Source organism: Trichophyton benhamiae (genome assembly GCF_000151125.1).
Source record: "Trichophyton benhamiae CBS 112371 chromosome Unknown contig01293.0, whole genome shotgun sequence".
In the NCBI taxonomy this organism is placed as follows: domain Eukaryota; kingdom Fungi; phylum Ascomycota; class Eurotiomycetes; order Onygenales; family Arthrodermataceae; genus Trichophyton; species Trichophyton benhamiae.
Window position 1 is genome coordinate 1,316,851 of NW_003315113.1, and position 26,038 is coordinate 1,342,888.

The 26,038-nt window shown below is 49.4% G+C and overlaps 10 protein-coding genes across 10 annotated transcripts; 5 read left to right on the forward strand and 5 right to left on the reverse strand.

Moving 5' to 3' along the window:
• Positions 1-117: 117 nt before the first annotated feature.
• On the forward strand, positions 118-2,083 carry ARB_04432 (flavin-binding monooxygenase, putative; the record flags this gene model as incomplete). Its single annotated transcript, XM_003017504.1, has 5 exons — positions 118-285; positions 384-762; positions 824-1,389; positions 1,456-1,899; positions 2,039-2,083. The coding sequence occupies 5 exons, from the start codon at positions 118-120 to the stop codon at positions 2,081-2,083; spliced, it is 1,602 nt and encodes a 533-aa protein (XP_003017550.1).
• A 71-nt stretch (positions 2,084-2,154) lies between these two features.
• ARB_04433 (uncharacterized protein) lies at positions 2,155-3,482 on the reverse strand (the record flags this gene model as incomplete). Its single annotated transcript, XM_003017505.1, has 3 exons — positions 2,155-2,561; positions 2,634-3,030; positions 3,090-3,482. 3 exons carry the CDS (start codon positions 3,480-3,482, stop codon positions 2,155-2,157), a joined length of 1,197 nt encoding a protein of 398 aa, XP_003017551.1.
• An 846-nt stretch (positions 3,483-4,328) lies between these two features.
• On the forward strand, positions 4,329-5,975 carry ARB_04434 (uncharacterized protein; the record flags this gene model as incomplete). The annotated part of the gene is made up of 3 exons (XM_003017506.1): positions 4,329-5,312; positions 5,382-5,643; positions 5,716-5,975. 3 exons carry the CDS (start codon positions 4,329-4,331, stop codon positions 5,973-5,975), a joined length of 1,506 nt encoding a protein of 501 aa, XP_003017552.1.
• Positions 5,976-9,124: 3,149 nt separating this feature from the next.
• On the reverse strand, positions 9,125-10,111 carry ARB_04435 (uncharacterized protein; the record flags this gene model as incomplete). The annotated part of the gene is made up of 1 exon (XM_003017507.1): positions 9,125-10,111. The coding sequence occupies one exon, from the start codon at positions 10,109-10,111 to the stop codon at positions 9,125-9,127; it is 987 nt and encodes a 328-aa protein (XP_003017553.1).
• A 735-nt stretch (positions 10,112-10,846) lies between these two features.
• On the forward strand, positions 10,847-11,302 carry ARB_04436 (uncharacterized protein; the record flags this gene model as incomplete). The annotated part of the gene is made up of 2 exons (XM_003017508.1): positions 10,847-11,002; positions 11,066-11,302. 2 exons carry the CDS (start codon positions 10,847-10,849, stop codon positions 11,300-11,302), a joined length of 393 nt encoding a protein of 130 aa, XP_003017554.1.
• Positions 11,303-12,343: 1,041 nt separating this feature from the next.
• Positions 12,344-13,133, reverse strand: ARB_04437 (uncharacterized protein; the record flags this gene model as incomplete). The annotated part of the gene is made up of 2 exons (XM_003017509.1): positions 12,344-12,743; positions 12,841-13,133. 2 exons carry the CDS (start codon positions 13,131-13,133, stop codon positions 12,344-12,346), a joined length of 693 nt encoding a protein of 230 aa, XP_003017555.1.
• A 3,663-nt stretch (positions 13,134-16,796) lies between these two features.
• On the reverse strand, positions 16,797-17,346 carry ARB_04438 (uncharacterized protein; the record flags this gene model as incomplete). The annotated part of the gene is made up of 2 exons (XM_003017510.1): positions 16,797-17,202; positions 17,264-17,346. 2 exons carry the CDS (start codon positions 17,344-17,346, stop codon positions 16,797-16,799), a joined length of 489 nt encoding a protein of 162 aa, XP_003017556.1.
• Positions 17,347-20,349: 3,003 nt separating this feature from the next.
• ARB_04439 (uncharacterized protein) lies at positions 20,350-21,710 on the forward strand (the record flags this gene model as incomplete). The annotated part of the gene is made up of 2 exons (XM_003017511.1): positions 20,350-21,007; positions 21,076-21,710. 2 exons carry the CDS (start codon positions 20,350-20,352, stop codon positions 21,708-21,710), a joined length of 1,293 nt encoding a protein of 430 aa, XP_003017557.1.
• Positions 21,711-22,056: 346 nt separating this feature from the next.
• Positions 22,057-22,886, forward strand: ARB_04440 (uncharacterized protein; the record flags this gene model as incomplete). The annotated part of the gene is made up of 4 exons (XM_003017512.1): positions 22,057-22,258; positions 22,351-22,410; positions 22,600-22,646; positions 22,713-22,886. The coding sequence occupies 4 exons, from the start codon at positions 22,057-22,059 to the stop codon at positions 22,884-22,886; spliced, it is 483 nt and encodes a 160-aa protein (XP_003017558.1).
• Positions 22,887-23,251: 365 nt separating this feature from the next.
• ARB_04441 (uncharacterized protein) lies at positions 23,252-25,924 on the reverse strand (the record flags this gene model as incomplete). Its single annotated transcript, XM_003017513.1, has 3 exons — positions 23,252-23,761; positions 23,829-25,335; positions 25,416-25,924. 3 exons carry the CDS (start codon positions 25,922-25,924, stop codon positions 23,252-23,254), a joined length of 2,526 nt encoding a protein of 841 aa, XP_003017559.1.
• Positions 25,925-26,038: the final 114 nt, after the last annotated feature.

Below are 26,038 nucleotides of genomic sequence, written 5' to 3' on the forward strand. Positions count from 1 at the left end.
TTATTTAATGCGCTCAAGTTCCCTCTGTTGGTTCCTCTCGAAGATGTCAACGCTATTACTATTAACAAAAGAAGTTATTCGTGATATATCGAACACCACCGCTTAATTCAAGTCAGCATGTCTCTAGATACGGATGTTCTTATTATTGGTGCCGGGATGTCCGGTATCGGATTCGCTATTCAGCTTCAGAAGGACTTTCCCCAGGCGAGCTATGAGATATTTGAGAAATCAAACGGTTTGGGAGGGACATGGTGGGTCAATACCTACCCTGGCTGTGGATGTGATGTTAGTCTCTCCACTGAATATACAACCAGACGAGTGACGTTTCTACTACTTTAGCTAGAATGTCTTATTTTGCGATTACAAGCTAAAATGTTTACTAGGTCCCGTCCCATGTATACTCATACTCATTCGATCTCAATCCGGAGTGGAGCATGAAATATGCTCTCCAGCCCGAGATCCTAGCTTACTTTAAGTCAGTTGTTGATAAGCATAATGTTGCACCATATATCAGATACAACTCAGTTGTTCAGAGTGCTGGGTTTGAAGAAAAAACAGGGACGTGGCTGGTCACAGTAAAAGACCTCAAATCAAATATCACCAGACATCGACGATGTAAGATATTGATATCTGCAGTCGGTGCTTTGTCAATTCCAAAGGAATGCGATATCAAAGGATACGATAATTTCCGTGGGAAGCTATTCCACTCCGCACAATGGGATCACCAATTCAATTGGGCTAATAAAGATGTCATCGTTATTGGTAAGAGGTTTTGTCTTCTCACACACAGATACTCAATAAGGATATTGACTCCTATTCATAGGTAATGGCTGCAGTGCCACACAGTTCGTACCTATTATGACGGATGGCGACAACCAGGTTCGGAAGCTCACTCAGTTTATCCGTCAGCCGCATTGGGTGATCGAACGCCCCAATAACAAATACAGCCCTCTCTTCAAATGGACAATGCGTTATATCCCTTTAACAATGTGGGCGTATCGAGTATGGCACTTTAGCCGGCTTGAATACTCATTTCGTGAATTCTATCTCGAGTATGGGCGACCCCTTCGTGAAGACCAGACCAACACGCACCTAGAATATCTAAGGCGAACAGCACCAGCGAAATACCATGATATTCTAACGCCGAAAATCGAATTTGGTTGTAAACGAAAGGTTATGGATACTGGGTATTTTGATTGCCTGCATCGGGAAAATATGGAGCTGATTGCTACAGACCCCATTGAAGAAATAAAGGAAACAGGTGTAATAACGAAGTCAGGGAGAACCATTAACGCAGATGCAATTGTTCTTGCGACCGGATTTCAGACGCAGCAGGTCCTTCACCCCCTAGAAATTAGAGGCAAGAAAGGTGTCTCGCTGATGGAACATGTAAGACACCCTTATTCCCCTTTGAGCTTTACGCATAAGTAACCATGCTCACTCTATGGTGTATAGTGGCAAGATTTCGCAGACAACACTCCGCAGGCCTACTATGGCACATGTGTATCTGGGTTCCCCAACTTTTTTATTATGATGGGCCCAAACACTGCAACAGGTCACCTGTCGGTGATATATACTTCTGAATGCCAAATAAACTTCGCGATCCGTGCGATCCGGCCTGTTATGCAATCCCTCTACCCATCCCCGCTTCAAGCCTTCAACCCATTTGGAGGAAAATCATGCGATACAGTTGCAGTGACTCCGAGGGCAGAGCAGGAGGATAACTCATGGGTTCAATCTGCCCTTAAAGGGTTCGTATGGGCATCCGGCTGCAGCAATTGGTACGTAGATGCATCTACTGGGAAAAACACGATGCTTTATCCAGATTGGCAGTTGAAGTACTGGTTGCGCAGCATATTCATACCATTCAAGTCCGATTTCGAGTTCAGCTCCAGCGAGGTACGGGTCATGGGTAAAAACAACGGACAAAAGGGCAAGCCATATCAGACATCCATGTTGGTTGGATCAGGCTTGGGTCTTGCGGTTGTTGCTACATTCGCAGCAGGGATAAAATATGACACGAAAGTCAGGGATCTAGGATTCAAGGGAAGCCACCAAGTGGTCGCTATTTGGAAGGACCTGATGACCCAGCTGATCTCGTCCAAGGAATAATAATGTACATGTTCTGCCTGTTATGCAGTCGAAACAAGAACCTTACTTTCGTGACCTGGATGCTCGTGTCCTTCGCTTCTTCGGCACAGGCTCAAAAGCACTAGGGTTAGCTTTAGGCCCCGTATCTTCACCTTCAGATAGTTCCCTTTTGACGGAGATTCGAGTGGTAACTCGAATTCCATCTTCTTCCGCCTCTTCCTTCACTTGCGTTGCTTCTACTTTCGACTCAACTTTAAGGGTTTCTGTAGACTGGTCGTGGAGCTCAGTTTTGGGGTTCAATCGGTCCGAAAACGATCTGAGATTGGCTGTAAATAGAACACTCTGTGCCCAGCCGGCTTCTTTGCCCCATAGCTCTCTAAAATGGTCACCAACAGCATCGTATGTTGCTTTATTTAGAGTCTTCTGCTTCCCCTTTCCAAATTTGTAGTCACGTTGAGCAATTTGCCAGACTATTTCATTTATGGGAAGAAAATAGTGAGTATTATATGGTCATACCGTTGATATCAAATACTATGACTTACCATGAGTATCAACAGGAACTGACTCTCCCCAGCCGAGGCCCATTAGGCACACGCAATCCGCGACTTTCGGGCCAACGCCTTGTAAAGCAAGCAGCTGTTCATGTGCCTCTCTATACCCGGATTCATCACCCTTAGCCCCGGACCCAGGTGTTGCAGGCTTCTCGTTAAAGGCAGGCTTTTCGGGATTCCGCAAGCTGTTCAACCATCCCGGCTCCCGTTGGTTTGCCACAATGTTTGCGGTCTGATAGATATATTTGGCCCTATACCCGAACCCAAGCTCCCGCAAATGGGATTCAACACCGGTACCAGTCAAGGCTGAAGGCTCCGGGAAATCATAATATTTCTGGTCGCCCAATTGGCCAATAAACGGGCCATAGTTGATACATAGCTTTTCCACCTGTCAAGTCAAGGTTTAGAGCGTGGATTTATTGAATATAAAACAAGATGTGGGCTTACCATCTGGGATATACGAGCTATGTTGTTATTACTGCTGCAAATGAAAGACACGAGAGTTTCCCAAGCATCCTGTCTCATGATCCGGATACCAGCAAACTGCACTGCTTTCTTTTTGAAATTCGGGTCAGAGGCTGCCCATTGTTCGTATAAATCTGACAGATTATACTCTAGATTGAAATAATGATGGATCAAAGCCTCTGTATCGTCGTCGTCGGGAGTTGCACGTTGTGTTGTCGCATTAGAGACAGGGGGAGTAGGAAGCGTAGATGATTCGACAGACGAAGGTTTGAACGATCTGTACCAAAGTGAGTCCGAGTCCTGTTTCAAGGATAGGACACGCCCGTAGAGCGAACATGTCCACTCGTCGTCCAGCTTTCGCCAGCTGCATTGCATCAGTTAGTTAGTTAGCCAGTAAATCCAGGAACCAAAACCAAATGCACATCTAGTAGGTCGTTTTCTTACCGAAAGCTTTGCCCACACCGAAGAGTCGTATCGATGCACAGTTCCGTTAACGTCAACGGCAGCTTGCGCCACTCCGAGAATCTGCCAATTGACATGTTTAGATGCTAATGTTGTTCTTTATTTTCCACCGCCGTCTTGTTGTCGCGACGTCAAAACTTGAACCTTCCAGATATCGATAAGCTTATTATATAAGCATATGCCAAGGCCGCGTCCCAATGTGGCTTAAGCTGGACATCGAGAACTTCTGGCTCAGATGGACATTTCAGCCAAAAACTTCTGCAAAGCCGCAACGGACGCAATATCAGCTCCTAACTACGGTGTCCTCCCTTTTGTGTATCTTAGCCTGGGTGGAATTGTGTGGCGCGCGTGCTCTGGAGCTTCATTATACCTAGCGTTGGACAAATCCCGCTGCATTCAGCTCTCTCCATAACCTGTCTTGAATCAGCTAACAGGATGAACGGCGAAGGTTATAGCGGAAGAGGTAAGCTTATTCTGCAGCATGTTGTTGATCTAAATTTGTATCTGTTCGTGACTAATGGTTTGATGATCAGAGAGCGGTCGCTCGAGGGATTATTATGTGAGTTTATGGCCACCCATATTCCTACCAAACGAATACCCAGTTTCTGATGGTTGCGGACTTTTTAGGGAGGCCGATCCGGCAGAGACGACCGTCGAGATCGTGGTGAGAGGCGTGAGAGAGGTGATAGAGGTGACAGGGAGCGGAGAAGGTCAAGGTCACCTCACCATGGCTCCAGGTCGTCGCGTCGAGATGGAGAGATGGATTCGTACTCTTCCAGCCGCGACTACCGAGCTAGAGAACGAGAAGATCGGTACCAAAGCCGGCGAGATGACAGGGGCGACTGGGATAGAGACAGAGGAAGTGACAGAAGGCGCGAGCGGCGAGGTGACGATGACGACCGGTCTCGACGCGACAGGGACTTATTTGAGGAGAAATCCCGTGGCGGTCGCGGAAGAGATAGAAAACGGAGCGCAACACCACCCCCCAAGAAAAGAGAGCCTACGCCTGATCTGACTGATGTCGTCCCGATCCTAGAACGAAAACGCCGATTGACTCAGTGGGACATCAAACCTCCTGGGTATGAAAACGTAACAGCGGAGCAGGCGAAGGTGTCAGGGATGTTCCCACTACCAGGCGCACCACGTCAACAAGCGGTTGACCCAAGTCGGCTACAGGCCTTCATGAACCCTCCAGCTGCTTCGGGGTCAAGTAACAACACTCTTCTCAAACCCTCTAATTCCAGACAGTCAAAGCGACTCTTTGCGCATAACATCCCACCAAATGTTACCGAAGATACCCTGCAACAATTCTTCAACTTGCAGCTCAATGGTCTAAATGTCATCAGCGGTGTCGATCCCTGCCAGTCCGTACAGATCTCAAAGGATGGGAAATTTGCACTCCTGGAATTTAACACTGCGGCTGACGCAACTGTTGCCTTAGCGTTCGATGGCATCACCATGGAAGAGCATGAAGCTAACAGAGAAAGCAACGGGGAATCAAATGGAGAAGTAAAGGGCCTAACGATAGTGCGGCCGAAAGATTACATTGTTCCTATCCCAACGGATGAGGAGCCACGTCAAGAGGGTGTTGTGTCGAGCAACGTACCCGACTCACCTAATAAGATTTGCGTATCAAATATTCCTCCATTCATCCAAGAGGACCAAGTCACCATGCTTCTTGTTTCGTTTGGTGAATTGAAATCTTTCGTTCTTGTCAAAGACGTTGGAACTGACGAGTCCAGGGTACGCATTTATCCCGTCTCCAACATATCATTAATATATACATAGACATATACTAACCAGAATCACTAGGGAATTGCCTTCTGCGAGTATCTTGATCCAGCATCAACTGGAATTGCAGTTGAAGGGCTCAACGGCATGGAGCTCGGAGATAGGAGACTTAAAGTTAACCGTGCAAGTATTGGCACCGTACAAGCTGCCGGACTTGATATGGGTGTCAATGCGATGTCCATGTTTGCGAAAACCACCTCACAGGATCTTGAAACCGGGCGAGTGCTCCAGCTGCTGAACATGGTGACTGCTGACGAATTAATCGATAATGAAGACTATGAGGGTAAGATTTTGCCACTTTTCTAGGTACTCTGTGACGGTTTCCACTAATAATAATATCTTGTCCGTCATTTAGAAATTTGCGAAGACGTACAGGAGGAATGTTCCAAATACGGAGTAGTTGAGGAGCTTAAGATTCCCCGTCCTTCCGCCGGTAGCAGGCAAGCTGCCGGTGTAGGAAAGATTTATGTCAAATTCGACTCACCCGAATCTGCGACTAAGGCCCTTCAAGCTCTTGCTGGCAGAAAGTTCCAGGACCGTACTGTCGTTACTACTTACTTTTCAGAGGCAAGCCATCCTAATTCTAATCTGTGCCGTACCTGTTTCATCTTCTGACGCTAACACTATTATAGGAGAATTTTGAAGTCAACGCCTGGTAAATATTGCCGAGCTTATTTGCCTGGCGGATCTGATCTATATCGCTCGGAGCTATCCTTAACCACCATTTTCCAACGAATGGTATGAAACACAGGTCACATTGTGTCTCTTTGGCTTTTCCCTAATCCCACCTTGCGGTATACTTTATTCTTCTGATTTTTTTTTTTTGAAGGAGAGGCTATTCTCGAGACAAGTCCAGTGTACAATATCGAAGCGCTGTAAAATCTAACTTACTTTCCAAAACCTGCTTTTGTGCTTGATAGTGTTCCATAGGCCCTTAGCCATCCATGGGTGGCCTCACATCTCGAAGTGGCATGACGTGTAGTGGCCCTGGTGACCCATGGCTCTATAACTCTCGATTCAAGGATGGCTCTCGGGCCGTCGTATGTGTACAGGTAGCGGGTTTGTGGGTAGAACATGGACTGCAGAGTCGAACAGTCCGTGATGGCAGATGTGCTGGCCTGCGGGCTCGCTGTCACATAGTAAACAAGACTTTCCAGCACAATCGAAGACGAATAATACGTCAGAGCCATGCAATGCAGCCTGTTCCGTTTGAACAGACATTCAATAGTGGACTTCACCAGCTGCAGAGTCACCAAGAATCTGATAAAACGGTGTGACTTTGGTGGCCGTCCTTTGCCCCGACGAGCACCGTCCAGCACGGGTTTGGCAGCCATCTGTGGACATCAGACTGTTCCGGTGCGACAGGAGGTGCATCTCGAAGCCCGCCCGTCTCCTATCAGCCAACGCCAATAATGGCAGAGACAGCAAGCAAGTACCTCCGTGACGGCAGATGCTACGTGCCATGATGTAACCATCAGTATTCTCTGCGCGAGTCGAATAACTAACTACTCTGAAACCTCCTATTTGCCAGTTGGCTAACTGGCCGGTTAGCTCTGCATGGAATCATTTCGTGGACCATATTGAAAGCCTCCAGACACCACCAAACACCATAACCAACTAGTTAACTAGCTAACGAACTCGATAGTCAGCTATGATCTCATCGGCTGTGTCACAGTGACCCCGAAGTTGCAGACCGCCAGGCGCTAAATAACTAACTAGCATTGCACCAGCTATAACTAGGTAACTAACAAGTTACGACACTGCATGCCCCGGAGGAACCGTGGAGCAGGAACACGACATCCATCCAGCGAGTTATGATATGGTCGTCGTTACTTGAGATGTTATAGCACTCGCATGTGGGCAGGCGAACAGACGCTGTTGATGCCCAACACGAGCCGTAACCGTATCGAATTTACCCACGCTGGCTCACCAACAGGCACCGGAGCAAAGGGTACCCTGGGATAGGTCCGGGTATCTATCCCTTGCGATTTTTGACTTCCTTTCCACATGGAAAGGTCCCATCTGTCTGCGAGTATCCATGGCTTGTCCTCGGCAAATACAGTTACAGTGGATGCAGTGATGACATATCGCAGCGAGCTTCATGTGCGAAAAGGCCCCAACACGAGATGGAGAATACCCATCATTCGCATCAGTACGAGGGGGGCAGCCAAGCTGGGAGGCGTGTAACTCAGGATTGTTTTCCGGTCGCTCCTTAGAAAAGGCCATAATGGGGACCTACTTATATCAATTGAGTTACGCAGCACCGGGTCGTTAATCCCATACATAAAAACCTCGCTAATGACGGAATAATAGATACCCTGGGCGGGTACGGCTGTCCAAACATTAGCACGACAGGGGGGAGAAAATGCGGGAGAAGAATAAGATAAGAAGCGAAGGGCCTTCGGGCGTAACTGGCTGGGCCAGCCGGTTGAGAAGTTTCGCAGACAAGCCGCTGGGTGGTAACCAAAGCGGCCTGTTTCCAACAGGAGTATATGTAGACGCTGCATGCATAGTGTCCAGACGGGGTCCAGATGGTACAAAGCGGGCCTCGGGCGGGCGACAGTATGGGGATGCGTATGGGGTCGGGCGGGAGGGTGCAGTTACAGGGCCGGCATGAAAGCGGAGCGCGCAGCAAGGATAGCGAGTGGAATGGGCGACGAAGAGAAGCTGAAGAAGGATACCTACAGGGAGTAACTATAAACGGGTTTGTTACTGATAGTGGAGTGGGCAGAGTAATGCATGATGGTAGCCGTGTAGATATCTATGAACATCAATGGCATGAAAAGTACGCTCCTATATACGTACATGCAATGAACAGAAAATACAAGCAAATATTCTAGTTGACCAGACCCATCCCCGTCCGTTCCAGCACCTGATGAACACCCAGGATGATATAGATGGTATATTTAAAAGGGAAAAGAAAACATAGAGATGGATATAAGAACCAACAACGAAAATCAAGGGGTAGGAGAACAGGCCTTGGTGATAGTGTATTAAAACGAGATATCGGTTTCAACGCGGTCAGGAAGGATAGAGAGTGAAAGGGACAGATTGCGTATGTGTGGCGTGTGTAGTTGATTGTAGATGGATCAAAATATATGAAAATAAAAAGGAGAAAAAAGATTAAATAAAGTAAGAGTGATGCCTCCGGTTGACATGTTGTCATGACAGCGTTATCCCTCAGACACATGAAGCCGGAAGGGAGCGTTAGGTAAAAAGAAACTGGCTGATTTTGTTTGCCTTGGGGCAAGGGTATGTATGGCATGGTATCCGGAATGGTGTGTAATGAGCCTCCCGATGACCGCGGCGAAAGGTAGGGGGGAAGTGAGGGAGTGAATGAAAAGGATTAAAAGCGTTGTGCAGTGTGTATAGTATTGTACAGCGCTCAATGGGCGTCGTTGTTTTATTGTCCAATGCCCTTCAGAGAGGTGCGATGCGAGACCCTAACCTTACTGCTGCCACATATACACGTAGGAATGTTCGGGTTGAGTGGAGAGCGAGATGGATAACTAGAGTGGTATAAGTGGCGCCGTCTTGGTATGCCGGCAAGCGAGAGGGGCATGGATGGATGTTTCCATCGCCCTCCCACGAGGCTAGGGAAGGGAGGGGAAAGGGGGTACCACCACATGGGAGGGACGTAAGATGCCGTTTCCGTCTCGTATCTCGGTCGAGCGACGGTCTCTGGTAGTCTTGTCGAAAAGACGGACATTCAGTGTTGGTTGTATATCTCGGACAGAGCCTTTCAACCTAGCCGTTTTATACAATTATACGTTTCGGTCAGAGCAGCGGCTTTCGGAAGGTTGATAGCCTCGAGTTCGGGCAGCAGCAGCGCCTGGGGCAAAAGTCGATTGCGGATCCCAGTCTCGTACGTTTGGCTCGGCTCGCTGAGCGCTGGGTGGGCGAGGCCTAGAGAAGCTCATGGCAGGGTTCGGGTACTTGATTTCGTCCCTGGTGCAGTCTACGCTTTCCTTTGCCCCGGATACCTTGAAGGTGGTCATGGATAGGTCTGACTGGCGGGACATGGAAAGCAAAGGATCGGGCGACTTGGTGTTGTTGTACCGAGACGAGGAGCTCAGCATCGCATAGTCCTTGTTTGGCGTGATCCCCCGGGGCGGAAACTCCTGTTTGGGCTGAAATTTGCTCCTGAAGAATTGCACCCAGCCGGGGATCATGGAGACGCGGCCCAGGAGCAGCACCGACCAGAAGCCGCAACAGGGCAGCAGGAGCAGAACGGTCAGTACCAGGCCTTCGGAGGGACCGCCCAGGCTCATCTGGCTCTCGGGGAGGCACTTCTTGACGTTGCCGTTCGTCAGGACAATGCAGACAAGCCAGGGGTGAGCCCGATCGATATTTTCCGGGGTCTTCTCGACGGATCGATCGAGACTGATGAAGACGAGGGTGAAGAAGATGGCGTATGTCATGACGACCAGGACGACGGCAATGCCTCTCCATTGCATTTTGATGACATGTTTGACACGCTTGAAGGTCGCGCGGTAGGTGAGAGTCGTTACGCTGCCGGTGTATGACGGGAACGCAGAGCTCGTGTCTGTGGGCGGTTTTTCTTCAAACACTGATCGAATATAAACCTGCATGCAGTAGAGCAAGGTGATGAGATGGACAAGCATCGATGCACCGGAGATGGACAGGATGGGTCCCCAGAAGTCTGCGATGCTGTGGTCATGGTTAATATGGCAGATGGTTCCAAACCTGTAGGAGACACCCGTCAGAACCAGGCCGATGGTGATGCCCATGGGTGGTATGGCCCAGCCGATGGCCAGAGAGCCCAGGAAGAACCGTTGTCCGAGCACCAGGTTCCAACATATCTGCAGGTGAAGTGACAACGTTCGAAAGAAACCTTGAAACCGGGCAGTTAGCAAGATGATGGATAAAATATGGCAGATATAGAGGCAAGGACATACTCCATGTTACACTTGTCCAAGCACCGAATAGGACAACGGCACCGGACCAGGCACAGGACATCTCTGAGAACATGTCGTTTGGGGTAATTTCATTGTAGCATTGCTGCGGTTTTGATGCCAGGGGTATAATGAAGCCCAGCTATAGCATTGTTAGATATTTATTCCATAATAATAATAATAATAAAGGCAGATTGTTATAGGAAGACATACTTGTAAGGACATTATCCCTAATATTAGGCAGACATTCAGATAGTGACGATGGGTCACTTTTACCGGTAATATGGCGTAGGACACCAGCAGCAATGCATTGGCAAGAAAGGCCGCAACGGCGAGCCAGTTGGCTACTTGCGTCCTATGTGCGAAGCCTAGCAGGTTGAATATCTTGTAAGCGATGGTTCAATTCATCTCTAGTGGGCGAGGAAAAGGGTGCAAATAAGATATGAGCAAGAGGGCATTAATCCGTCCATACCTGGGGAGTATTTCCATGCACCTACTGGACATGGTAGACAGCAGGAGATTCTAGTATACTGGCTAGTGCAGAACCGGCCTTCCACGACTGATAAGAGAATGGCAGTTAGATATATGAACAAGAAGAAGAAGAAGAAAAGAAGGGGAAAGAGATGTCAATTGATGCATGCATGGACTTACAGCCTCCCCGCGGAGGGAACAAGTTCTCCTGAAGGAATGGCGATGGACATAGCCCTTGATGGGGGTGCTTTGGGAGTAGGTCTGGCATCTTGATATCGGCGTGGCAGCGGCGGCGGCGTCAGAGCAGACGAATAACAGGCTCTTCGGAGCCAGAATAAAGAAGAAAGAAAGAAAGAAAGAAAGAAAGAAAGAAAGGTAGAGAGAGATAGGCAGATGCGAATCCTGCGTATCCAGCGTATCCTCCTCTTTCCTACTCAAAGCACCACGACAGAATACGGCCCTTCGGATTCATCGATGGGAGAGGCAGACGGTAGTTTTGCCCATGAAAGCTGCGGCTCGAGACCAGGCCGTCGAATCCAGCGTGGGAGCGTATAATATTTAATACTCTCGAGCGGAGAGGAGGAGGAGGAGGAGGAGGGAGGGGAGGGGGGACAGTCAAGAGGCCGGCGGTTTGTTTGGTATAGAGCTAAGCTTCAAATAAAATAAATAGGCCAAAAAAAGTACGCCCAAGACGAAACGAGGGACAGCAGCTAGGGGGTGTTTAATTTTCCGTGACTGCAGGTCTGAACCGTTATAATAAGCCCACGAACTAGATGTAGCGTGCGTGGCAAGGAAGGGGATGGAGAGGGGGGGGGGAATTGGTTTGGTTTAGTTAGTAGTATCAAGAGGAAGCAAAAAGCGAAGGGAAGAAGAAAAAGAAAGAGGAAAAGAAAGATCCGGCCGGGCAGGGAGGTTGTTTTGTATAAAAAGAGAAGAGGAAGAAGGAAGCAAGCGAAGGGATGTAAGTACGAAAAGCAAAACCTGGGGAAGAAGAAGAGGCAGAGGAGTCGAGGCCAGGGCAATATGGATATGAAGAAGAAAAAAGAAGAAGAAGAAGGAGTAAGAAGGAGACCCTCCGTGCTAGGCAAAGGCAAAAATAAAATTCTCTAACCATTCATCCGTTGGGACCCAAGATTCAGACGCAGATATAGTGTGATATAGCAAGCTAAGAATAGGATAGGGCCGCTGGTGGGTGATTGCTTGGGAATGGCGGGTTCGGTACTTTTGCCAGCATCAAATAGCACGCGCTGGCCGGTAAGTTAGCTCAGAGTGGGACAGCTTAGCAGAGGCCAGTAAGTAAGTAAGTACTTAAGAGGCCAGTAAGTAAGTAAGTACTTAAGAGGCCAGTAAGTAAGTAAGTACTTAAGAGGCCAGCAAGCGTGTGGTTTAGTAGTATTATTGTAGTATATGTAAGTAAAGTAGCGAGTGCAAGTTAGAGTAATGCAATTGAACGATCGTCCCAGGAAAAAGCAAGGGGGATGGGAGAGAGGAAGAAGAAAAGAAGCAAAGAAGACGCAGGCAAAAGAAACGAGCCCCGATCCATCCACTTGTTTTTTGCGGGTAAGGATTATACTTAGCAGTAAAACCCATGGGCCCTTATAATTTTGCAGCCATCTCCGGTCGATGTGGGTGCGGAGCGTTGGCCCTCGAGATGGGCTTGTCTTGATCCATCCCCTTTGCTGTCGTCTCCTCAGGGGGGTTGGAAATGATGGCAGGGGGTGACCCTTGATACGGAGTCAGGAAGTACTTTGAGTATATACTTAAGTACGGGCTCCCTTGCAACAGGCCTAGAGGACCTACTTGGGGGGAGAGAACCAGATAGTAGGGAGCAGCCAGAGCCATGAAGCCATCCATATAGGGGTGACGAGGATCCAGGTGGGCAGATGGCAAAAGGCGAATGAAAAGGCTGAAGAAGTCCCGCCCAGCAAGAGCCCAGCAGCCAAAGAAGGCAGACGAACGCTCGCAGGCCGCTTCTTCTTCGTCCTTTTTTGCTTTTCTTTTGGCCTCTAACTGCCCTTTTGCTGTGCGTGCTTGCGCTGTGGCAGGCCGGGCCATCGAAGGGGGACGAGGGTTCACGGCTCCAGCTGTCCAACCTATCACGGCCGGCAAGTCCCCTCCACCGCTGCGGCCCAGGATGCAGGAGGCCATGCGGATCATGAGAGATGGAGCCAGGAACAGGCTTGGGCTTGGTTGAGTGGATGGGCGGCGGCGACCCTGCGCCCTCGAGCTGCTGCCACGGACCAGTATCATAACTTAGTCGAGTATTTGATGTGACGGGCCAGTCGTCGAGGGCTTCTTCTTCGTCTTGGTGACGGCGATGGATGGATGAATGATGATTGATTGATTGACTGGCGGCCACCACGGAGATGAGCTGCGGCCGAACCATGGCTCGCAGGGCCGCGAGGACGAGCGAGATGACGCTGCTGGCGGGCCGGAAGACTGGCCGCCCACGCCACACTGCCACTCGCTGCTTGGAGAAGTCTCCTCTCCCTGGGCGCTGGCTGGATGGCTGCCTTACGGTCGTGGATGGAGCCGCCGGTCAACTTTCGTCTGTCCATGGCAGCGCGAGCGTCGCCGGCGGTGGAGTGACCAAGCCGGCACAGGCATTCGTCCGTCGTATCAGGCGCAGCACTGGAGGCCCAGGTCCCATCGGCACTTCTCGAGATGTCCTCAGCAGCGCACTAGGACTACGTACGTTGGCTGGTTACTCTGTTACGCGGTGGTTCTGCTGGTGACGTTCCAGGGGTTGATTTGATGTCGGGATTTTCGATATAATAAAAAAAAAAAAAAAAGGGGCTCGATGGCGATGGCGATGCGGCTCTGAAACCAGCCAGAAAGCCGCGTGACGACAGACTCCCAACGGTCCATAGTCGCAGGTAGACAGCTGGTCGAGCGAGATACGGGGGGGGGGAAGGGGGTCAAGCAGTCTGACGTCTCCAGATGCTGGCTTGACCCAGGCTGGGGCGCAGCTCCAGCGAGCCATCCATGTCTAGTACTTACTGGGCTGGCTTGCCTCGTAGGCGAAGACAGCAGCCAGCAGCCAGCAGCCAGCAGCAGGATCGTGATACGCCCTTGTTCCTCGCACTAGCGACGCTGCCGGGCATGGGCTGATGCAGGTCTGTCTGGGCAGAGACTGGACTCTTACGGAGCACTCTAAGTATATGCTTGCTTTGCTTCTCCCGGGGGAGGGTCTCTCTCTCTACGGGACCTCTTTTGACATCCAGCTTCTCTCTCGACAGTATGTAAAATAACATGCCCCTGGATAACCTGGAGAAGACAAGACTTTTGGTGACCGGGTTCATTATAGCCCCGTTATACATATATTACCTACTATGGCTGGCAGCGCCCCCCCTTATTGATCGGGCTAACCAGAGCAACCAACCACCTGGTCGACTAATCTCTGGCTAATATCTAAGCAAAGAAGACTAACTCGCGAGCTATTAGACTGCTAAACTGCACGACTCAGGCGAGGAGAGGGCCTCCGTTTCGCCGGCGGCGCTGCGTGCATAGGGTTACCTAGCCGGAGACGAGACCCTCCTCACCCATGCCAATTTTATATCGAGCCGTGGCCAGGGATGGGCGCTCCTTTTGATATCGCCCTCCAGGACGGCTGTTTTGCTGCACTCCAACGCCCTGCCCCCCCTGGGGCTTTGAGGCTTCTAGAAGGCTGCTAGCGTCTCTTCTCTCTCGCCTGCTGGTGTGCGTCGCCGTTTTGAGTCGAACCAGCCCGTCGCCGGCTCGTCTTCCCGGCGGCGTACGGAGTCCGGGTCGCTGCTGAGAATGGCCGTATACTTATCACCATCACAGCTGCCTGCCTGCCTGCCTGCCTGCATAGCTGGAGTTAAGAGTAGCACGCCACCAGCCGAAAAGCACAGAGCAGGCCATCGACAGCTAACTGCAGCCCACATCGGCCGTGGCTCGGGTGTAGATCGATGCAGAGGATTCACTAGTGGCGGGCTTGTTGTGACCGTCGCTTGCTCTAAAACGTCTTGCCTCGACACGAACCATGGAACCAGGCTCGGACTATCTCCCTGCCATGCGTCTCGTTCCAGTATCATTCTCTTCTTGTCCGTTTGCCTCCAGTCAGTGACGAAAGCCGGGTTCCATGGTTGGGCCCTGGACGGAGCCGTTTGAGACCGTCCTACCCATGGGCATCTGCTATCCGCCGGCTAGCTAGCTAACCATCCAACACGGGTGAAACCCTTTCTCTCTCTCTCTCTCTCTCTCTTTCTTTCTTTCGATTGACTGCGCAGCAAGAACACCGCCCTGGCTGGCTCGGCGTTGCTCCAGGGTATACATATACTCTCGATATAGTATACCCATCCACACTCAAAGCGGTGGGATGGCTGGGGGGGGGAGGGGGCTTCTTCTTGTCTTTCCACAGGCCCGCCATTTCCGCCAGCATGAAGGACGGGGGAGAAATGGAAGAAAACAAGCTCAATAATTATGGGTAATATCGCCACGCTGCAGAAGAGGGAAAATGCAGGAGAGAGGAAGAAGAAGAAGAAGAAGAAGCAGCCAAAAGGGCGTCAAAGAGTGTGTAACATTCAGCCTGCAAAAGACAGAGCAGACAACAGGCCGGGGCTAATAGTTGATGGAGGCCAGCGAGCTCGAGTCAGCTAGCTACAGAGGCCGGCCAACACTACCAACTTTCCACGTTGCTGGGAAAAGAAGAAAAGAAGAAAAGAAGCCCTTGCTAGACTCGAGACTATCGATTCGGAAGATGCTTTATCCAACGTAGAGTTAACTATAACTCTGCTTTTCGACAGCTGCTGTGGTGTTGGTTGGTAGAGGCATCCTATGGTTAGCCTCTCGCTACGGCAAACATACGGGGCATCTTGCGTCTTGATATCACCATGCGTTTACTCCGTACGGTGCATCATCATCTCTCGTCGACTCTGCTCCCTTCCGGCGGATCTCCTGCTGCATAGATAGGGACTTAAGTGCACGGCTGCATCTATGCATATCTTATATGTGCAGGCCGCGTGTTGTACTTTTCTCATCACCAAGTATACGGAGTCCAGTTGATATTATAGTCACTGCCATCTAACTATATGCATGGATGTTCGACGCCAGAGTCTGGTGGGCTCCCCTCCTAAGAGTTTAATGGACAGGGACATGGACAGGGACAGGGAGCAGGCATCTGAGCTGGTCGGAACTTACCATGTCTGCGGTCGAGGGAGACGAGGACTCTCTCTTGCGTCTCACATAAGGCGAGATTCGCTGGACGCTCTCCTCCCCGTCTGGCAGGGATGTCCGGAGTAACCGTATACTTTGTCCCTCCAGGGCAGAGGCCGGCCGTTGATGCGTGCAGCGCAAGATCAGGGCCTTGCTCATCAACGGGTGATAGCTCACTCAGTCTATCATGCTGGAGCCTGCCATCATCTGCTTGTTGGATGCGGGAAGGAAGACGCCGTGGATGGTCAGGTCAACCTCCCTAGGCCTCTCGCTTGGGCTGGCAGTCAAGATATATCTCGTTTCCTGCACGATGTAACAGATCGGATGGAGTGCCACAGATAGATTGCCCTGCTGTCCCCGTCCGTCTGCTCTATCTACCTCAGGCCAGGCATCTCCTTCACCCATCCTTATACTTTATGTAAGTATGTCCAACTTTCTAGAACATCTTCATCCTCCCATTTCCTGGGCGTCCCGCAAGCCCACAGGCGTCCGGGAGACTTGCTGCTGCTGCTGCTCCTCCTCCTCCTTCTCTTGCCTCCCGTCTTCCGCCCCCTGTGCATACTTCGCGCCTTGCTATGATTCATGCGGCGGATGCTGCTGGATGCGAGGAGGATGGATGCTTGCTTAGAACCACACACGAATCAGACAACCCAGACGCCCATGTCCGTCCACCGTCATCGTCGTGTGCACCTCGTCTCGTCTCGTCTCGTGCGCAGCCAGCCATGACTTGCATCGGCCGCCGGGATCATCGTGGCCAATGAAACACGCGACTTGACCAATTCTGTTGACGAGCAGAGCCATTGGTCCCATATGCCCGAACGACGGAGAAACTTACACAGAAAGCAGAAGAAAAGACAGCCTGCTTTTACTCTTATTCTTCAACGTCCATTATCCCGTTGCGGTTGTTGTGGCTGCTCGTCTTTTTTTTTGGCGGCGGGAAGGCCGGGACATCATGCACTGAGCAAACACGGGGAGTATCGACAACGAGATTGCGATCCAACAGCTGTGCCAGGGCCACGGCTGATGCCGATGGGCTTTCGCCTCCGCCTGTCTTGCTCTTGCGAATTCGCTGCTCCACGATAACTTCGCACTCATCCACCTCGCTCTTCATGCACGGCGTTGCCTGCCAAGCTGCACAGCGCTGGAGCAAGGTCTCATCGACGCTGACTGGCCTCGTCCACCCGATCCCTGGAGAAACAACAAGTACAAGTTGTTTGTATGTACACTGTGCATGATGTTGGTGACGGTCCAGCCATATGCAGCCTTCCAGCGGTGAACTGATGGATATCCATCATGATTCGCTGCACATCCCCGTTTCGCTGCTTGTCAATCACTCACTCACTCTCTCTCTCTTCATCCATCCATCCATCCAGCTCGCCCAGCCAGGAACCTGACAGGCTGCTGACATACCCATAATCCATACCTATCCCTTGGCTACGTACGGAGTACTATCGACCTGCAAACATATGATAACCCCAGGGGGGGGAAAGCCACGAAAGCTCGTTTAAATAACGCAATCAATGTTTCTCCCCTGGTCCATCATCCATCCCCGGGTACGTAAGTACCTGTGTTCGCAGTTGGCAGGACAGGGTTGTCTTGGGGGATCTTGCGAAGCGAGCGAGCCCTCCAGCCCATCCAACCAACTATGGGATCCGAGAAGGGGGTTCACCCGTTCTTTGCTAGCCCGCGCCAGGCCGATATCTCCCGACTCAGTGGTCAAAGAGTTCGTTGTGATGGGGGTGTTGGAGGGCTTGTGCGACGGATATACGAAGATGTCTCTTTCTTCCTTCCCCTGCCGAACTGCATATGGAGCTGGGGCAGGAGGATACGCAAGAACAATTTACTAATCTTCTTTGGTAAGGTGAAGGACCTTGAAAAAGAAATATACATTTGAAATCTGTCCAAAGATCCAGACACTCGCACAGGCTTATCTCACTCTCACTATGAACCAACGCTGCAGGGTTCGGCGGTTGAACTGGAGGCCTGAGCCGCCCGCGAACCTCCGAGGCTGAAAGGCGCAAAGCTGGATCGAATGACTCTCACGATAGACAAATTTCCGAGGTGAGACAGGTAGGCTATGGAGCTATCGATCTGGCTGATCGTGGACATGCAGAGATTTTTTTTTTTCTCTTTGTCTGAGCAATATGGGTTCTAGAAGGCATAAATGAAGGCAAATTTCTTCTATATGGGGTAGAATAGGTATTAAGTGTCTTAAGAATTCCACTTCTTGAGAACTCCATCGCGGCAAGCGATTTTGATCCCTCCAGCCGGGCATCTCCAATTCAATTTCCAGTAATAAAAGGAGACCTAGAAAAAAAAATTGCAGGAGATATTGACCGAAGTACCTTCAGCTTAGACCCTTTGCTCAAGTATGGTACGCTTGTCTCTGTCTAGCACCAGGACGAGACTAAGACTCGGTTCCCGTCCTGCGACTTTGACTGTCTATTGTTTGATCGTCAGAATCGACGTCATGCATGTTATCCCAGGCTCATGTAGCAGCTGGAGCGTTGGCAACGGGCTGGGCCATGGACGAACGGAGGTAATTTTAAGGTCGAAGGGAAAGTTAAGACACCGCAGGCGGGTTCCTGATACTCGGAACAACCGAAAGCTCATTTCCAATCCTATCAGATATAGCTTTCCGTCTATATATCGTTGATATATAGCATATAGCCATATTAGAACCTGCCTTTTTCGAAAAAGTGCTGCTGCAGGCGAAAGACGGGGTAAGAAAAAAAAATAAATATAAAAATTTAAATATGAAAATAAAAAGGATATAAATTAATTAATTAGTCGACGGACATCTGATATGTGGGCAATTGTGCATTACTGCTATGCATCTGGCTTAGCAAGGAATGTTAAACACCTTCCAAACAGATACCAGGCCTCAGCACGTCATATCACCAACCATATGTTATACCCGTACGTCCATCATGATCAGATATTTCGCCGGACGAACCGACGAAAGGGTTCCCCGTAGTGTCGATAGTCCGTAAGTATATATCTTATCACGCTTGCATTTGACAACAGCGGAATTAAACCTAAGCCATAAAAAGCTTCGTTAGTCAATGCGTACCGACAGATAAGGAGCAATGCAGACATCGAGATCGGTTGTGAGGAATCAGAAGTCCATTAAGATCATTGAAGCTGGACCAGAAGAGGCACAGCTTCTGACATAAGAGGTACCAGAAAAAAAAAAGTAAAGTGAGATATCATCATGAAAGCCAGGTGACAAATATTTTGTGCGGTGCGGAAGATTTCAGCGCAATTGGAGGGAGGACAGTACATACCTCTCTTACATGGCAGCTACCTAGGTCGCAGCAACGATCACCGCATGCTTCCTACCTATGCTCATCATATCTCACCTGTCTCTCTCTCCACGGCTTGCAAAAGGCCAAAAGACAGTGAGTCTCGCATCGCTTGACGCTCGCTGAGAAAGAAAAAGGCCCAAAGCCTGAAGTTGAACAAACGAAAAAAACTTCGCTGTGGACGAAAAGAAAATAAAAAAGAGAAGAAAAAAAAAGCCGGCCAAATAAAAGGAACCATCACGTGACAGATCGACCGTGGCTGCAGCAGAAGCTTGCTTGACCCTGTGTTGGAGGCATCCTTAATATTGCGGCCAGGAGGGTAATTCGCTGTTCGAGTCTGGTGATCTGTGATACCCCAGATGATGATGATGCGATCCAGCCTGGTCGTTACAGGGCTCGAGAACTAGCCCGCCGTTTACTCGGTCGATATCGTCGACACATGCGGCCAGCAGGACTACTTAAAACACTGAGGGCTTCCCCAGGAAAAAGGAGGTCTCTTTTTCCCCCTCTCCCCGTGAAGACCCTGAGCTGCAGCTGTGATCTGGCTATCCACTGCCTGTGAAAAGTTGACACACAAAGTCCGCTGTCATGGCGGTAAGCAGTTTTATCGATATGTTTAGGCGTGGCCTGGCGCCCGCCGAGTCCAGCCAGGCTGCTTATGAACCGAACAAGGGGAAGCTTCAGAGTCGCATGGCCGACGTTTTTCAGCGAACCTTTGACCTTGGCTTCACGTCCTTCGGCGGTCCACCAGTGCATTTTAGAACTCTTCACCGGCGATTCGTGTCGGACGCTGGGAGGAGAGTACCATGGGTTGATGAGCAAACGGTGTGGACATGTCACATCTCACTTCAACTTTCGCCTGTAGACTACCTGAAGCTAACCTCGATGGGGTGTTGTATAGTACCAGGAGCTCTTTGCGATAAGTCAGGCCCTTCCTGGGCCTGGGAGTACAAAGATGCTCTTCTGCATAACAATGATACATGCAGGCTTTCTCCCTGCAGTGGTCGCTTTCTTCCTATGGACGTTAGTGTCTCCCTTGCACCTCTTTTTTTTTTGTATATGCAGAATGATAATATTGATATGTTTTGAGTATATCATAGCCTTCCGGGTGCTATTGGAATGTTCGGTCTCGCTCTTGGAGTTGCAAAGCTTGACCAGAACCTTCCGACCATAGTATATGCTTTCCTTTCCGGATTGAATGCTTCGACCGTTGGTATCATCGCTCTCGCAGCAGTACAGGTAAATATGGCATCAAAATTGAGGAAAGGGCAGAGAAAAAAGAGGATCGAAAGGCTAACCACTCTTCAGTTAGCGGAGAAGTCTATTCAAGACAAAGTAACCAGAATACTGGTTATATTTGGCGGATCGGCTGGCCTGTGCTACCAAGCCATATGGTATTTTCCGATCCTCATATTGATTGGTGGTTGCACGACTGCAGTATGGGATCTGATCGCTCAACCATACATCACAAAGTTGAGAGATAAACTTCGTCAAAGGCGCTCGAGTTCCTCGGGTGACGCTGAGGCGGGCATTGATCATGTGGGGGTCCAATTAAACCATCCTCATCAATCTTTAGCACTTCAGCGGCGCCGCGTTCTAGCCGGGAGAGCGCAAGAGCCCCAAGCCGATCTTCCCCAGCTTCGACGTTCAGATAGCTCAACCATAATACCTGATAGCCCTAGCACCCTCGTGGGCTCGGATTCAAATCAACCGATGGACACACACTCTCACTCTCTGCATATGAAATGGGGTATTCTGATCATCGTCCTCTTCTTTGGTTCGTGCTCTCAATATTGCCCCCTGCATCCCTGAATACCATGAACTAAAGGATAAGTTACTATATAGCAAGTTTCGTTGCCATACTGGTGGTGCGCGAGGGAATGGAGAAGCCCATGCTTGACCTTGACCTCTTCTCCAACCTGTATCTTGCCGGAACGGTGATATTTGGCGGTGGCCCAGTCGTCATCCCTTTGCTTCGTGAGTATGTTGTAGGGCCGGGCTGGGTCTCTCCACGAGACTTCCTCATCGGCCTAGCCCTTATCCAGGCCTTCCCTGGGCCAAATTTCAATTTTGCCGTATATCTAGGCGGGCTTGCAGTAGCCTCAATGCATTCTCCAACTATCCTGGGCTCTGCAATGGCGTTCGTTGCAATCTACATCCCTGGAATGGCTCTGGCCGTTGGGTTCCAAAGTTGCTGGAGTGTCCTGCGGAAATATCCACTAACAACAAGCTGTCTCAGAGGAATGAACTCAGCTGCAGTAGGCCTGGTGTTCACCGCTGTGTATCGCCTCTGGGAGATCGGCTATCTGAGCGCCAATGCATCACAGGGTCAAAGCCTGGGAATGGAGCCCTTTTGGGTTGTCGTGGCGGCTATAACCTATGCTGAGAATGCTTGGTTCAGAGTGCCCCCCGCCATTGCTATTGCCATCGGTGGCATATTGGGCCTTTGCTGGTATGCTGTCGTACAGCGAAATAGTTGACCTGTTCCTTTGATACACATCATACTCGAGCTGCCTCCTGGCTCTCTCCTTATGAGTTGTTCAACATCTTTCATGTAGACCTTATAATATAAACTTTCAAGTGAGATGATATTGATCACGTGGATCGTCATTGTAATATATATATATACTCGTAATTTTGGTATTTTTACCACCTAAATACACGATATAAGCGACAGCCGTTCACGTGATCACACATCCGCCCGCGATTTTTGATTTTACCGACAAAAATTAAATCTTCAATTTTGCGACGTGAAGGAACTTCTCGACATCGACACATCTCATCCGCCAACTTTTGCTCTTCGCCAGCGCCTCCAACACCGTCAATATGGGTCGTCTTCACAGCAAGGGCAAGGGCATTTCTGCCTCTGCCATCCCTTACTCTCGCACCGCTCCCGCCTGGTTGAAGACCACTCCGGATCAGGTTGTCGACCACATCTGCAAGATGGCCAAGAAGGGTGCTACTCCATCTCAGATCGGTGTTGTCCTCCGTGATAGCCACGGCATTGCCCAAGTCAAGGTTGTTACTGGTATGTGCATGGTTGGAGCTGAGACCTGAAATCCGTCTGAAATCTGTCTTTGCGCCAACAACATTTAAACTAATATGTTTTCGCGTATATAGGAAACAAGATCCTCCGCATCCTCAAGTCCAACGGTACGAATTTGCATAGACACCCTTCATGTGGGAGGTGATATGATTGTTTAGAGGAGCGCTTCAACGTGAGAGATTGTTGAACATTCTCTAAGCTCAATCACCTCATATAATATAAAGATTGAACGTTTTCAGCGCTCCTCTGGGGCCATGTTCTTTCCATACTGCCTCTGCTTGGTCATGATCGGCTGACAGAGTGATTTTTGTAAACTTGTATAGGCCTCGCCCCTGAAATCCCAGAGGACCTTTACATGTTGATCAGAAAGGTAAGCCTATCCCGTTTTTTGACAGCGTACCCCTGACTATCTAGAAACTAATCTCTCCCTTCTTAGGCCGTTGCTGTCCGCAAGCACCTTGAGCGCAACCGCAAGGACAAGGACAGCAAGTTCCGTCTGATTCTGATTGAGTCCCGTATCCACCGTCTCTCTCGTTACTACAAGTCTGTTGGTGTCCTCCCACCAACCTGGAGATACGAGAGTGCCACTGCCAGCACCATGGTCGCATAAGCGATTTCAAACCACATTCACGACTTCAATGGACCAAATATGGATCTAAAAATAAAAAATAAAATCAAAATAGCGCGGGTCTGCACCAGGGCGCTTCCAAACAAGCTACCCAGCAGAAATGCTTGGGGTTTGTACGGAGCTAAACAGCTCTTTCTACAATAGCAGGAGCTGAGCGTTAGATATTATTCCCATAGTTAATTGAGTTCTTCCTGACTGGCTATCTCTTGAATGTGCTACTAGCAATTATGAATAATGAACTAAGTCACTTATGTCATTACCGTAAAAGACCAAGGTGACATCAATTCCTTGGACGTATCAATTATATATGCATATGGCAGTATATCCAAAAATCTAGTCAACATTGTTTATATACGCCTGACCTCGCGTGCTACTGCGTTGCATAGCTCGACTTTGACGCCTGCCCCTGTAAGAACATGAATCCAAAGGCGTTGCGTATCGCTTAAACGGTCACTCTCTGACTTGACCTCCGAAAACATCACCTCCTTAGTATCCATCCGCCAGAGGAAAAGATCTGGAATTCCTCCGCCGCGTTGCTGGTACTCTTGCGCCATCACCTTGCATATAGTTGCCAATGCTTCACCTCTAAAGCATTGAGCAATCTCAAGGAGATCATTGAGCTCAAAGGACCAGTCGATACCTATAGCACAAGTTTGTTTCGATGCTTCACGTGTATAGACTTCCTTGATGAGCCTTTGTGCTTCCCCGTTTGATATCTCAGCTAGCCTTGAATTAATTTCAGATATTCGAGATGAGTAAAATGAATCTGTATGTAAATCCAAGGGGCAGGTCTGGAACGGAGTCTGGAAGACGTTAGGAATATAGGTAAATATAACATCATAGAATAGGTATCCAAACTGATTAGTTAGTGTTAGCTACCAGCTAATGTGAGGTAGGCCAGGGGGTTTCTTAGGTACTACTCACAAGCGTTCGAAGGATTCCACTTTCGCAATGGAAACCTTTCCATCCGTGATCCCTATACCAGCTCAGGCACATGCTTTCAACCCGACATTCGCCTCCTCCTTCCCGTTCATCAACCCAAACAGTCGGACGACCTTTGTTTTTTGCGTTGCTATTTCCCGTAGATTTCCCGTTAGATTGCTTTGCCGGAAGCTCTTTTTCAATCCGAATCCCTTCAACCGTCCGTTCTTCGGGTTTCGCGAGCATGACATGGGAAAAATCATGCTGCTCCCTCTTTGCTATTTTCAGGGATTTCTCCAGTTTCGTTATCCGTTTTTGTAGACCATAGTGAAAAATTATATGACATTCTGGGTCTTGAAGTCCATCTTCACAAGTGCGGAGTGCCTGTTGTCTCCAGTCCCTCTTTCGAGCATCCTCAGGCCGGGTATCGGTAGCATCGAGTGCCCACATGTAATGCTCTTCAAGGAGTGCCTTGCGCTGGTACCAAGTTCCACGCCTCGCAGCATGGAAGAGGCGCTGATCCAGCAGCTCCCTTAACGTCTTGTGTTCCTGTTTATAGTCCTTAAGCCGTCCAAGAGACCACAAACTTTTATGTATGATCCTGGTGTACACCCACGCAGGGGAAAAGCGACGAAGATATGCACCTTCTCCGTAATCGTATAGCCGCTCTTCTTTGGATCGTTCTTCCTGTAAGAGTATCTTCCACCGGGGATAGACAGTTTCTGCAAATTGCTTAACAGATTGTATCTTCTCATCAGTTGTGGAGCTGTTGGATTCCATTTCCTTATCCAGATCAAACTGGATGCGAATGGCAGCTTCAAATTCAAGTAATTTGGATCGTGATGGAAATATGGAATTCGAACGACTGACAATATAATCAGGGTAATTCCTCCTGGAAATCTTTGCAAGTATTATGGCGGTAAGAGACTTTTCTGACCATTGGGTCGAACGATAGAATAGCAGGTGAACGCGTTCAAAAAGTTTCAATGGGCCGCTGGAAAGTCGTATGCAGTCACCGGTGCAGTCAAAAATCTTCTCTCGGAACATAACGGCTCTGTTTCCAGTTTTGAGGTTGCCGAAATCTGATGCTATTGATGCAGTTTTACTGCTTTCGGTGCCTTTCGTATCGGCTGAGGAAAGCCAATTTAGCCCTGTTTGACTGGTGCTTGCATCGCATAAACTATTGATAAGATCTTTCTTATTCTTCCCTGAAACCTTTAGGTCTCTTGCGAAACATTTCAATTCGTCAAGAAGGAGCAATGAGGAAGCTTCTTCGATTGACTGTATTTCGTTCATATCGTCTGCAAATCGAAATTCACCACCAATTGAAGTCACAGAAGGGGAGTCCAGTCCTCCAAAACATGGTACATGGTCGTCAGTTGATCCAGGCAACTTTCTCGTCTTTCGAAGGTCGGCAACTGCCCTTGACATATCTGTAATGTCTTGATAATAGCCCAGCTTATTGATGCGATGCCAAGCAGATGTTTTGCGTAGAAAGAGCCGAACATAACTATGGGTTACTTGTCAAAAGGACGTTCTCGATGTCTAACAATGGAGTTTTTAATAAACCAAGGGGTATAAGAAACGAACAGGTATTGAGATTCATAAGAGAGCCCTTTCCAGTAATCAAACACGGCCTGCTCTGCTTCATTAAAAAGATGGCTCTCATCTTGAAGGACGCTGTCGAGGGCGTAGTTGAAAGCGTCAACATAGATGGAGCTCTCCCCTTTGACCCATCTTCTTTGGGTGAGCCGCTGCTGCGTCCCTTCCAGCTGAGATTCGTTATCTAGCGAAGCCTTCCACTGCTCGTATTCCTCAACGGCATCTTTGCCTGTTTTCAAGGAAGGGAGGGACTCCTCCAAGCCAGCTTCCTGGTCGAAGGGTAAAGCATCATGCCCGAGCTCCTCAGTAGATATTCCTGGCTTTTTATCCGTCGACGCAGATCCATATATAGCAGGGGTATCCCTCTCAATAGCAGCATCTGATCGTTTGCTCGATGAAGAGTCGTCCGGGCTTGATGAGCTACGTCGTCGCTTAGGTTGCGAGGACCGAGGTCCTGCCATGGTCAAAGAGAAAAAGAGAGAGAGAGAGAGGGTCATTAAGACAAAAGGAATTCGAGTAGGCCCTGCATACTCGGGTGCATATCCAGCAAATAGACCAGATATCACCGCATTCCACACGTCTCAAACACGGGCTGGACGCTGTGAAAGCGA